The sequence below is a fragment of the Oryx dammah genome, unplaced genomic scaffold (genome assembly GCF_014754425.2).
Source record: "Oryx dammah isolate SB20612 unplaced genomic scaffold, SCBI_Odam_1.1 HiC_scaffold_18, whole genome shotgun sequence".
Classification (NCBI taxonomy): Eukaryota; Metazoa; Chordata; class Mammalia; order Artiodactyla; family Bovidae; genus Oryx; species Oryx dammah.
Genome location: NW_024070202.1, coordinates 19,732,752 through 19,745,555, shown reverse-complemented (window position 1 = coordinate 19,745,555; position 12,804 = coordinate 19,732,752). Strand labels below are relative to the sequence as shown.

At 31.0% G+C, this 12,804-nt stretch overlaps 1 protein-coding gene across 7 annotated transcripts in view; it reads right to left on the bottom strand.

The window, feature by feature from the left end:
• The window catches only part of PHF14 (PHD finger protein 14), a 196,711-nt gene that overhangs the window by 55,330 nt on the left and 128,577 nt on the right, over positions 1-12,804 (bottom strand). For all 7 annotated transcript variants that reach the window (XM_040260573.1, XM_040260571.1, XM_040260570.1 and 4 more), the window contains exon 17: positions 666-783. In XM_040260573.1, the coding sequence (XP_040116507.1) occupies positions 666-783 (118 nt within the window). The remainder of the gene's footprint in view (positions 1-665; positions 784-12,804) is intronic.

Genomic DNA, 12,804 nt, shown 5'->3' with positions numbered 1-12,804 from the left:
ATTCAATGTATCTGTCAAGTGAGTCAAAGCATCAGGAGTCCAGCTATTCACTCACACATTTTAAATAAAACACATAGTTACTTAAAATGCTGATCACCACAATTAAAGGTTTGAGCTACCAGAGAAGTCTAAGGTTATAATATTGATATTCAAAAGATGTAATTTCAATAGTTTATTTTCAGAGATAAACTATGAAACAAATTTATTAGGTATTTCATCCTTTCTACTTATCTAAAATAATTATCATAAAAAATTTTAGTATATAAAAACTAGTTTTCTCAAAGAACACACATTATAAAAATTCATAATATATTGATAATATATTAAGATGAGTCATCTATAAAATTAAATTGGGTTTTATTGGTTATTCCCTAGGGGTGGTAAATAGCAGACGATGACAAGTTTTGGTTACTAGATAACTATTTAACATGCTACCCAGCACAGCTAAAATATTTATAGAGAAAATTTATATACTTCAGTAGAGTTCTTTACTCTTTAAGGGCAATAAAATCACCAAAGCCGTATTTTCTTAAAGTGCATCAGATTAAAATGTTGGTCCTTCATATACCAATTATTTTTAAATGAGGAAGCTGATGGTGAGATGTAGAAAAGCTATCAAAATAAACAGAAACAAGACTTTTTCTTATAGGTTTTCCCCCCCTTACCTTAGAAGATGAAGAATCACACTCCTGACATATCCATCCATAGCCTGTTTGTTTAGGAGATTTTTTCAAAGGAGGATCCAAACAACCAAAATGGTAGCACAGTCTGCATTCATCACACCTGCAGGGTAAACAGATTTATGGTGTATCTAAATAATATTTAAAAACACCTTTTTTCAGAAAACAAAAAAAACAGTAAACTACTATATATTTCAACTGTAACACTGTTAATTCTATCCTTAGCTGGCAAGATTACTGAATTAATGTTTATGAAAAAGACAACCTAAACCTGAAATAAATGTTTTAGGGAAAACAAAATACCAAAACAAAATTAACAAACGAAACAAGTATCATTTAGAACACATTGAAGGTAGAGATGTTAAGGCCATAGGAATAAGTTTATGTGTATAGCCATGTTTTCAAAACTAACATTAACATTTTCAATTTTGAACTTCAATAATAATCACTTGCCTATTAGTTTTAAAATATTTAATAAGATACATATAATTAAAGACTGAATTCAATCTAACACATTATGATTGTTTTAAAAAAACTTTAATGAATTCTACTAGGCCACACTAAGCTTAATTCTATACTATGTGTGTATCTCATCACTCTCCAAGTTAAGGTCGATTCTAAAAACAATTTCTAATGTTTGCAACATGCTAACATAATCTATAGCAAATAAAAACCATACTCAGAATTTTATGTTATTTTCTAAAATACAAATTTTCTCAAAAGTTTACCTGCCACTTTCAGTGCATTTGGGTTGCAAAAGTACCTCCTAAGTACATTTTAAAGCTTATTAACAAATGTTTTGATAGTGTCTTTGCCACCTATGAGGTACAAAATCTAAGAAAACTACCATACCTATTCTTCGTTTCAGACAATCTCATCCTGCTGACAATGAAGAAAGATCTGTATTATTTCAGTGTTTTTCAAAATGAATTTTGCATCAGTTGGAATAACAAGATGAAAATTTAACAACAAATAACAAAGTTGTATATATTTTATAGAAAGGATTATATTCCTCATTTTGTGTTCCTTTTTTTAAATTAAAAAAATAATACTTTCTCCAAACCAATCTGTCACATTCTCAATGTATAAGTTACCCTTACTGATTTAAAACATAAAAAGTTGAGGAATTTATAACTAGGAAAGCAAAGAAGATATTTTATAGACAACATATTTAAGTAATATGCTACTTAAATAAAGTACAAAATAACTATTCAATAACTTTTGTTAGAAAAAAAAGGGGAAGGAGTTACTATGATAAACAACATGCAAAGAAAAGCAATTTATTTTCACAATAAAGGGAACTGTAAATTTACATTTATAGTAAAAATTTCATATCATTCTACAAAACCCAATCTCCCATTTCAGGAATCAAGAGTTTCAAGAAATTTAGCAAATTAGCTAAGCTATTCAGGTATAAAGAAGTCTAAAACAAAATGCTATGTCCTAAGTTTATGTATGCATTCCTCTACAACTTTCTTCTTATAAACCTAACAAACTTCAGTACTTTTCCAAAAACCTTTGCTTAGACTCAAGAGATGGACTTGAATAAAAATATTTATTATAATAATTTTAGCTATACAAAAAGTCAAATCAAATGGAATAATAAGTGGTACTCTATTTGTTGTGCCAGAATTATGCAACTATCCAAAATATATCTAAAAGTAGTTAAAATGTTTAAGTACCTATTTTTCTATTATTAAGAAAATGTAATAGATAATAAATAGCTAACATCAAACATTACATAAAACTAAATAGCAAGCCTGTACAATTTTATGTTCTTCTCAATTGAACTTATTTACCTTTCAGTAGTTAAGGTTCCAGTTACATTAAACACACACAGGACCCTTCAGAGTATAAGCATGTCTGAGTTATGAGAAGCTAGAGATTTCTAGATGGCTAAGAGTGTACTCCCTCAAGCACGGAAACTAGTTATTTCAGTCATCTTCAATGCGAAATTTAAGAATCACATTCTTCGCCTCATCAAGAAAAATCTGATATGGTTTACTCTATCTTTGTCATCCCTGGGTCACAAACACGAGTAACAGATACTGCTACATGTCTAACAGCTGTGCCAGACTTTTGTGTCTGGAAATGAGTATCATCAGTCTGCCATACTGTCTGAATTGTTGTATTCAACTATTTTAGGTCCTCACTTGCTTGAAAAATATCAGTCACTACTTTCTGATATTGTCAGTATTATTTGTTTAAGTAGCATCTCCCCAACAATAATTCACTGTGGATTCAGAAAACAGATCACTCAAATCTATGTAAATTGATAGTTAAAAGAGCATGGAAATGAGAGCTGCTAAGTACATGGGCTCAATTTTGGTTAACTATAGTCTTTTTTGCTTAATTTAGGTTTTTTAAAGTAAGTTTAGATTGCCAATAATCTAGGCTTTTGATAGTGAAGAGTTATAGTATTAATGTTTTCCTAGTTCATATTAAATTACAACCTAACTACTGTATCTTTACAAGTCCATGCCATAGTAAACTTGCAAATTATGATTTCTAGTGTACAACTAGAATCAAACACTATATGAATATAGAGGTAAATCATAATTTATTACCTTTTACCTTCATGTACACCTTCATGGTGTATGAATATAAAGATGCGTATATACACAGATATTTCAATCTAATAATTGTTTCCCAATTGGCTCAGATGGTAAAGCGTCCACCTGCAATGTGGGAGACACGGGCTTGATCCCTGGGTCAGGAAGATCCCTGGGAGAAGGAAATGGCAACCCACCCCAGTACTCTTGCCTGGAAAATTCCATGGACTGAGGAGCCTGGTAGGCTACAGTCTATGGGGTCGCAAAGAGTCAGACACAACTAAGCGACTTCACTTTCAGTTTCTTTCTTTCAATCTAATAAATTAAGAACAAGTTTGTGACACTGAAGTAGTTCAGATTTGCCGCTGATTTCAATTAACTGTAAACTCAAGCTATCTTTCAGCTCAATAAAAAACGCAAAAGGAAAAGATTTTATATGGTAGATTTGGTAGAAGATGATATTGAGTAGATGTCATTTGGAAATGACCCAACCCTTACTGACTCCTTCATTAATTATATTTTTTAGAATGGCTTAGTCTACATACAGAACAAATGTATTAGTGTTGGGTTCAAGAGGAAAGGAGGAACTTACTTGTTAGAATCAGGGGGTGATATGGGAATTCTCTGAAGTTATAGCTCACTCACTAGTAAGTAAAAACTGCAATTCCAAGACTAAGTATTAATAGCAAAAAGAAGCAGTTAATACACTTAGGAACTCCCAAAATCCAGGAGAGGCAAACAGAAAAAGAAATAACCCAATCTTGAAATCATAACTATTAATAAATAAGTATAAGTACTTTCTAAAAATGACTAAAATTATTTCCATGCAGAAAAAAAATATATTTGTTCTATACTAAACTATTTAATTGAAAATATCTATAGTTTCATGTGCCGGTAACAAAAATATCCTGAGTGATACAAGGGAACTCCAGTAGAATTTGCAAGAATTACTTCACCATAAACAAATGTAAGAGATACCATTAAGAATCCTAGAAATCAAAGAACAATTTAGATGGTAAAAATGGTGAATTACTTATTTCACGCACACACATACCACTTTGTTAACTTTGGCAAATTTTGTCAGCCAACAAATTATGGCTTAGGTTACAAATTTAGATCATTTTAAAAACTCAAAAATCAGCAACTCATAAGGATCTGTGATCATTCCGCTACCAAAAAACTGAAATAGAGTTGAAATAATTACTGATCCAATTACTATGACTGCTACATCTAATTCTGACATATGCTTGGAAATACATAACTGCAACATATAATATGGAACATATTTATCAAAATAATAAATACTATGAAAAAAGCAGTCATTGACCCACAAAAGCATACTGATATAACACAATATACTTTATTAAATAACACAAATGTGTCTATGTTAAAAAAACAGGCTATTATACCAATGGCACATATATTAAATGCAAAGACAATGTCTTAAAATAGCAAAAGATAATATAAAACTAACGTATAAAGAAACACAATGTTTTTTTTAATAAAATGCAAAGTGGATGCCTAAAGAATATCCTTGAAACATCTAATAAACTTGTACACATTAACATATTATAGGACATTCTAAAATTACAATTTTAAATGAGATAAAATAAATCCCATTTATAATAAAAGGAAACCTGATTGATTAATTAGATTCTTACTAAATACAACTTCCTACCCATCAGATTCATAATGGATACAGATTTAAACAATAAAGCAGCTATATGTATATAGTCTTTTACACATTCATCTAACAAAATACAGTGACCAAATAAACATAGTTCTATACGTATTTAAAATACTTACTTAGCATACGGTTAAGTATAGCACCCTAGACAAAGAAGAGGAAGAAAATGATTTATGTTCATATGTCCTGTGATCCATAGAAGCAAATCAATCATGTGTTTATCTGATTACTGAGAATATGCATATAAGTAAAAAGAAACATTTCCATCTACACCTAAGAGACAGGCTAGTGTTGCAAAGGGTTTCTTAAACTCCCTTAATTTCCAATTGATAATTTTATTGGGAAAGTACACTAAGTAACTACTTTTTAAAACTAACCAAAATAAGTTAAGTGTACCTCATATATATATATATATATATATATAAAATTTATAGCTAGATGATCAGCTAAATTTCAGGAAGAACAGAAATCCATAACATGGGACTTGAAAAGTGATGTACATGTATTATAACTAGGATGATCCATAATCATAGCTATTTTTTATGTCCATGAACATTTGATTTAGATCCCTTTCAAGTCTATATGGAGTAAAACAAAACTGACTCTGAAAATGTACACTATTACATTGGTTCACTTATAAAAAGAAACACACACACAATTAAGTATCAAGAGAACTGTGGGTTGGATTTTCTTCCTTTTTCATCACTTCTATGTAAAAATTCTATAGAAGAATCATCAAAAGATTGTATTTGAATATAAGATTACTTACACAAAATCTTTCTAGCAGTTAGAACACCTACACAAAGGTATTATTAACCAGTAGTAATAGACTCTTTTATTGAACGGTAGCCAATTATTTCAATTATTCATTTTAGCAGATGGAGAAAATGCAGGTTTGTGTCCCATGAGTTAAATCACCTCTAAAATAATACAAGCTTGCACGAAATTCTGCATTCTACCAATATTAGAATAACACTTAATATCAATAAAGGCAAACTTTATTCCTTTTTACAACACTTTTAGTGCAAATAACCTATATGAGCATTTTCTAAATAATTAGAAAACATCTATTATAACATATTTCACATATAATGACTAATATGGAGTTCTTGAACATATTTTTATTAATGCCACTAAGACTTCCATCACATGCAATAATGAATGAATGAGTGGTAGGAAACACAAAAATATCCTTTACACATTTAAGTATATTAATTGGAAAAAACATTTGGATAATTATTGAAATCCAAATTAATTTTTAATTTCACTTAAATAATGGGGTTAATTCAGCTTGCTACATCTGCATCAGCCAAGTTATAAGATTAAAAGTGAAAGGAAAAAAATAAAACATGAAACAAAAAAGTTCATATGAAAATGCACAATAAGGTCAAGTTCCTCTTCACAGCACGAGAGAACGATGAGACATTTTCATACCTGAAACACGTCTGCTTCGTTCTTTAATAAACTGATCTCCATCTGCTCATGCCCTTGGAAATCTTTCAGCAGTAAAACCTGCTGTGCTCAAGTCCCACATAACTTTGTATTTCCCTGCTCATAATTAACTAATTATTCTCTAATCAATAGTGTAGATCTTGACTTTACAACGTATATTAGATAAATGACATAATGGCTGGGGGTCAATCTCATTTTATTTACAAAGCCCAGCACGAGCATCCAACTTCATTATATGTTATGTACCTGAACAGCAGTGAATCTTATCAGCAGGCCTACAGAAAGTCTTAAGACTGAGTACTGGACAAAGAGGCCTACATTTTTATTAAATTAAAAAAAAAAGAAGTATTTGCAAAGCATGTCCAGATCAGAAATATTTTTAATCACAATCCTTAGTGTTATGTAAACTGACAAAAGTGCTGACTCAGACAAGTAGGAAAAAATTTCTGCCTTCATATATCATGCAACTCTAAAGCTGAGTCTCTTAAACAAGTTTTAATTGTTGAAATGATTCCAGAAATTTTAAAGAAAAATTAATGATGTCAATATATCATTCTGCTGCAGAGTCCTTCTGAATTCCTTGAAAAGATTTTGGTGAAATATTAATAAAATATTCCCATACTGAGAAACAAGTGAAGCAGTGGTAAGTTTTGTCAAATAATGAATATTAAGCGTTTAAAAATAGTGATCTCTTTAAGTGTATGATGTAAAAACAGGGAAATAGGATAGTGAGTGTGAATATTCTTATTATTTATTAGTCATCAGTCTATTTTTACTATTAAAAATGCAAAATCAGATAAACACTCAAACACATGAATAACAATGATATATAAATGATAAAAAAATTTCATTTACAAACTTAAAATGGATAAAGGTTAAGGCTAATTTCCGCTTTCATGTTAAACATAATCCTAATTTCAAATTTTAACAAAGTTACTATGGACAAAGACTATGTGCCTTGATTCATTCTGTGCCTAAAATACTGCGATCTCCATAACAGGTATAAAATAAACACCTATTTAATTGAACTTATGTATAATAAAGAAGTTATACTGCATGTGTTGTAAACAGAATTACCACAATCTCTTTTTCCTAGAAATAAATATTTTTGAAAATTTAAGGGCCCTTTAATGAGATTAAAGCCACTTTCAATCAATCGATGTCAAGCACAACGCCATGATTCTTTTAAAAAATATTATATACAAATGGTTGTCAAAGGATGTCCCTGGCCAGCAGCAGCATCATCACTTGGGAACTTGTTAGAGAAGCAAATTTTCTGGCCTCATCTCAGAGCCACTTAATCAGGAACTGCATGGAGAAGGAGGAGGGAGTAAAATGCAGAGGACTAAAAGAAGACGGGTGGTATGTGAGCAATCTGCTTTTAAACAAACTCTCCCTGTGATTCTGATGTCCTACAAAGTTTCAGAACCACTGCTATATACTGTCATGTCATTCTTCTTGTATCTCAGAGATATTTATTTTACCCCTTGATATTTCAGTATTTTTTTCCTTTCCCTATTATGAGACAATGAACCATCATTCACTTGTTTGGCTGTTTCTCTTATATATGTCTGTCAAATATGAACAGTTTAGTGTATATTCCCTTAAGTACACACATACTACTATCTCCTTTGAATAACAACTGGACCAACTTCAGAAAAGGGTTAATTCTGCTCCCTGGAAATATAAGAGTGTCTAGGAGATTATTAGGAAAACTGTTTTATCCTATTCTATTCAAAAGTTCTACTCCAAATACAGGTTTGTAGGAAAAATGATCTTATGAATTCTGTGTTTTACATTTTTATATTTATATTTGTGATCTGTGACCAAGATTCTTAGGGCTAGCACCAAATATGGAACAGGATATCTACCACAGAAGTATAAAGTAAGACAGAGAATGAAGACAATATGTTATTACAAACAGAAAAAGGTGGAAAGGATTTTGATAGACAGTGTGACATCAAAAGCATAAGACTTATTAATTATTTTTTCAAAATAAAAAGTCTAAAATAAAATGACCATTAATAATTTCTCATCATATATCAAAGGAGGATCAGGTCCCAATGCATTAGCAATTTCTTTTTTAAGGAAATGGAAATCTGCCATTTTTCTTAAAATCAGCTAAAATTCAGCAACAGTAATCATTACCAACTTTTTCTTAAGATTATACAGCAATAAATAGTGAGTCCTTCTCCTAAGGAAAAAAAAAGCCTACTGGTTTTGCTACAGGTTATTAATATTTTTCCTCCAATGTTACAAGGTCTTTCAATAAGTTGATGATCTCAGTTTATACATATTTTATATACATTCTACTTTTATTACATATCCAATAATTATGGTTCCTTAGTATAACTATAGATTACTAGCATATAGCAACTTTATACTGACACTTGCTTTTGATTATCTATAACATTTCCTACTCTACTCCTAATGTTTAAACTATTTTCAATTGCCACTATACCTGAAAAGATGTCCCAAACCACATCTATAAATCAGGTAATTCCAAGAGACGTGTTGACAATTTACATGTAAATATGCATTTCAATTTCAGCAAAGAGTCTCTTCTAAATCAGTTCAAGATGAAGTGATGAAATATTCAACATATTTCTGTCGTTGACTTAAAACTGGATCATTAAAGCTTGAAGATCAAATTTTAATTCTGCAAACCTTTGGAAAGATACAGATGTTGATGAAGATCTTTCATTTGGCAGGTTGTATAGTCAATAAGCTTTGTATCTCTCTCCTTATTTTGTAACCTCATATTTACGTTTGAGAAAAGTAAAATTAAACCCAACAGAGAAAGTTTGTATTAAGTCAGTGAAGACTCAGTAAGTTTGGTTACTAAAAATATCTAGAGATCAACACGGATACATCTTATTTATTTAAAATCTGAAGTTGTAAAAACTGCATGCTAATAATACTAGTGCTTTCACACTAGAACTAATGAGTCAAAACTAGAATGGCATATTCTTTCACAAGTTTTCATTTTTGCTGAATTAGTATAAATAAAAGTAACATTTAATATAGTCTACAGTTGTTTCCCAATGTAGCATTTCATATATGAATATATGTATTAGCTGGATGAAACAGAACAGCAGACTAGTGTAATGCATTGTCTTTCTTATTTGATACTAGATTTGTTCAACAACAATGAGTAGCACATTGCATGTAAGTCCCACAGGCTTCCACACTCTTTAGTAAGTCCAAACACTGTATATCATTTGCCAAAAAAGCAAGAGGGGAAGACATTACTTAATCGACAATTCTGACAAGACATTATCTAGTAGTTTTCAACAATGTACATATCAAATGTTTCTGATTTTAAAAAAAAGTTGGAGGGAAAAAAGAGAAAAAAAAAAAAATCCATAGAGGCAAAGTAACTGCCTTGTCAGTCCAAGTAACAAATCAATCAATTACATTCTATTCAAACCTGACAAGCAAAGGCAACTTTTTGCAGTGATAAGCTTATGGGAAGGACAAGATAGCTGTTCTCCTTTACTTTATGTACTCTATTGAGAGGGTAATCCACATTTTAAAAATCACACTTATAAAAGAGGTTTCCAGGACTGCCTCCGAGGATGAGCTGTGGCAGAGTTGGGTCTCATGAAGGGTATCTACACAGTAAAGTGATAAGAAAAGAACATTAACATTTAAGGATCACAGAAGATCTGTACTATGTCTTATGAAACACACTAACAATAACCATGGTAGATTCAAATAACATATGATCTGGTCCAAAGAGACAGATGCCCTGAATCTAAATGCCACGATCTTGCAAAGGTTTTTACTAGTTAAACTGGAACTATTCTATCATTAGAAACACTGAGTAGCCTCTTGTATTACTCGTATTACTTTTAGTTGTCAAAGTAAACCTTACTAAACAAAAAAAAGAAAGCATAAAAATGATGAGGGGCTTGCATTTATACAAGCAAATATGTAGTTCAATCAGTAAATGTTTTAAAAATAGCAGTTTGCTATTTTCTCATCAAATATAGCAATTTAATAATGTTTGAGAAAGCATGCAACTATGCTAAAAACAAGTGCACATAATCAGTACAGTACAGGACTGGTTCTACTCAAGTAGAGTGTCTCAGGGAGGAAATTTTCAGATGATTCTTACTCCCTGGGCTTCCACTGCCTTCTTTTATAAAAGACTATATTGGAAATGCTTTGTTACAATTATGAAAAGTATATCCCTAACTAGCTATTTGAGTAGATCTGTGCAACAAGTGACAGAATACATGTCATTATAAAGACCTGGCATTGATTATAAATACACTAATTTTGGCCAAACTTCAAAAGTCATTCATTTGTATTTATTTTCAAAACTTTCATTGTTTCTTGTATTTACTTCCCTATCAATAAATTTTCTGAGTAATTTTAGATGCCTAGCAATTTGAGGTAACTTTTTTGATTGTGGTAAACAAAATTTTATCATTCTCTTCAGATATTTACATCTGTGTATATGAGGTGAAATTGCCAACTAGTCACACATCACAGAAAAAGTTCATTTCAATATTTAGTAGAGAGATGTGTTTAATGCTTCTAAGTTCTACTGAGAAAAAGAAAGTGAAAAGTGGCACAATCACAGACAAAGTGCTACTGAAGAACTACCATGTCAAACTGAATAACCTCCAAAGCAAGGAAAAACAAAACTGTACAAGAAAAAAAGAATATAACATGAAACATAGTTTTCAGAGAAATGTACGTGTCAACATATGAGAAGTAAACAGAATGAACAGAAGTCACTCACTGAATAACAAGGAAACAGACAGGAAGAGCTGAATTCCCTTGTTGAATAGTCACATGTGCTAACTTCTCTCAGCATTTCAGTCTGCAAGTGATGAGCTTTAAGCACATTCTAAACCTGATATTCTGAGAAATGCTTTGTCAGCAAGTTAAGCACTACTACATAAGCATAATGAAAGAGGAAGCGACCACATCATTTATCACAGAAGTACATTTAACTTGAACTTATATGCAAATACAATAGAGACTAGCAGACAACCCAAAGATGTATTTGTACTTAACACTGATAGGAATTTGAAAATAGAAACACTAGATATCATAGAAATCTGCTTTAAATTCTAATTAAATCTAGATTTAACTTTGAAAACACTAAAAAGCTATCACTAATATTCTTCCACTCTAAAATTTCACTTAATTTCCAGAATAAGCAATATGACTTATCCTGTGTGCTACCTTCCTAGGACAGAAGACTACTACGTGGTCTTTTAAATCAGAGGTCAAGTCTTGACTTTGTATTTATTCCATGTGCTTCTAATAAGTTTACTTACAAATTAATGTAGAAAAAAAGGGAATTATATATTTTCAAAGGGCTTCCCTGAGGCAAGCTTCTTGTATAGTTGGAATTGCTGACCAAGAAGAAACATCTACTTTTGCCCCAATGAAGGCAAATATGCTAAAGAAGCATTTGTCTGGTCAGCAGTATGCCTAATGATTAGAGCATTCGCCAACACATTCAAGACCGACTAAACTCAAAACTAATTCCACTACTTCCTGTTCTACCTATTGTGTGGCCTTGAACAAGTTAAAACTTCTCAGTTTCCTGAGTCATAACCTAGGGGTAAAATGAATATCTGTCTAATGGAGTTGCCTTGAGGATTACATGAGATAAACTATGGAAAACACTAGCACTTTGGCCCTTAATAAACACTCTATAAACTAATATAAAACTAAATACTCAGCAACTAACACGAACAATATTAGATTTATCAAACCCTATAGTAGTATGTGTATTGGAAAGGAAGAAACTATATTCTAATAACAATTTATATAACACAGTTTCAATATATCTTTGGAACAATTTATACTTCATAGTGCTTAATGTCTCTGTACCTCAATTATCCAACCTCTAAAATGGAGATGTCCACACCTCATATGACTGCTGTTAAAAACTGAATGAGATAATACATTCAGACAGCAGAGAAGAGGATCTGGGATATAGTAAGCATTATTTTAACACTAGCATTATTTTAATCTCTAGTTAATAAAGACTTTGGGGTTCAATTATTAATAAAATGTTAAAATATCATTTTCTTATATATGATTATCTATACTTCAAAATCCATCAGCTCCAACATTCATAGCCTATCTACAAATTCTAATTCCAATTACTATGTCTATTCCATATGTCCAAAACTATACAAATCTATACAAACAATACAAATCAAAACCTTGTTACAAGAGAACAGATGAAACGGGATGTTTGATTAAAAAAAAGAAAAAGAAAAATCAGAAAACAATATAGTTGGTTTCTAACACTAGAAGTTAGATAATGTTTGTTTTATATGATTCTAACGATTGAAACTGTCAAGAAGAGATACCTTAGCTGACTTGGAGAAGGAAACTGCCAGTGATCAGAGCAGCCTCTAGAGGGAATGGGTGACTTATATACTTCTATCCTGGCAGG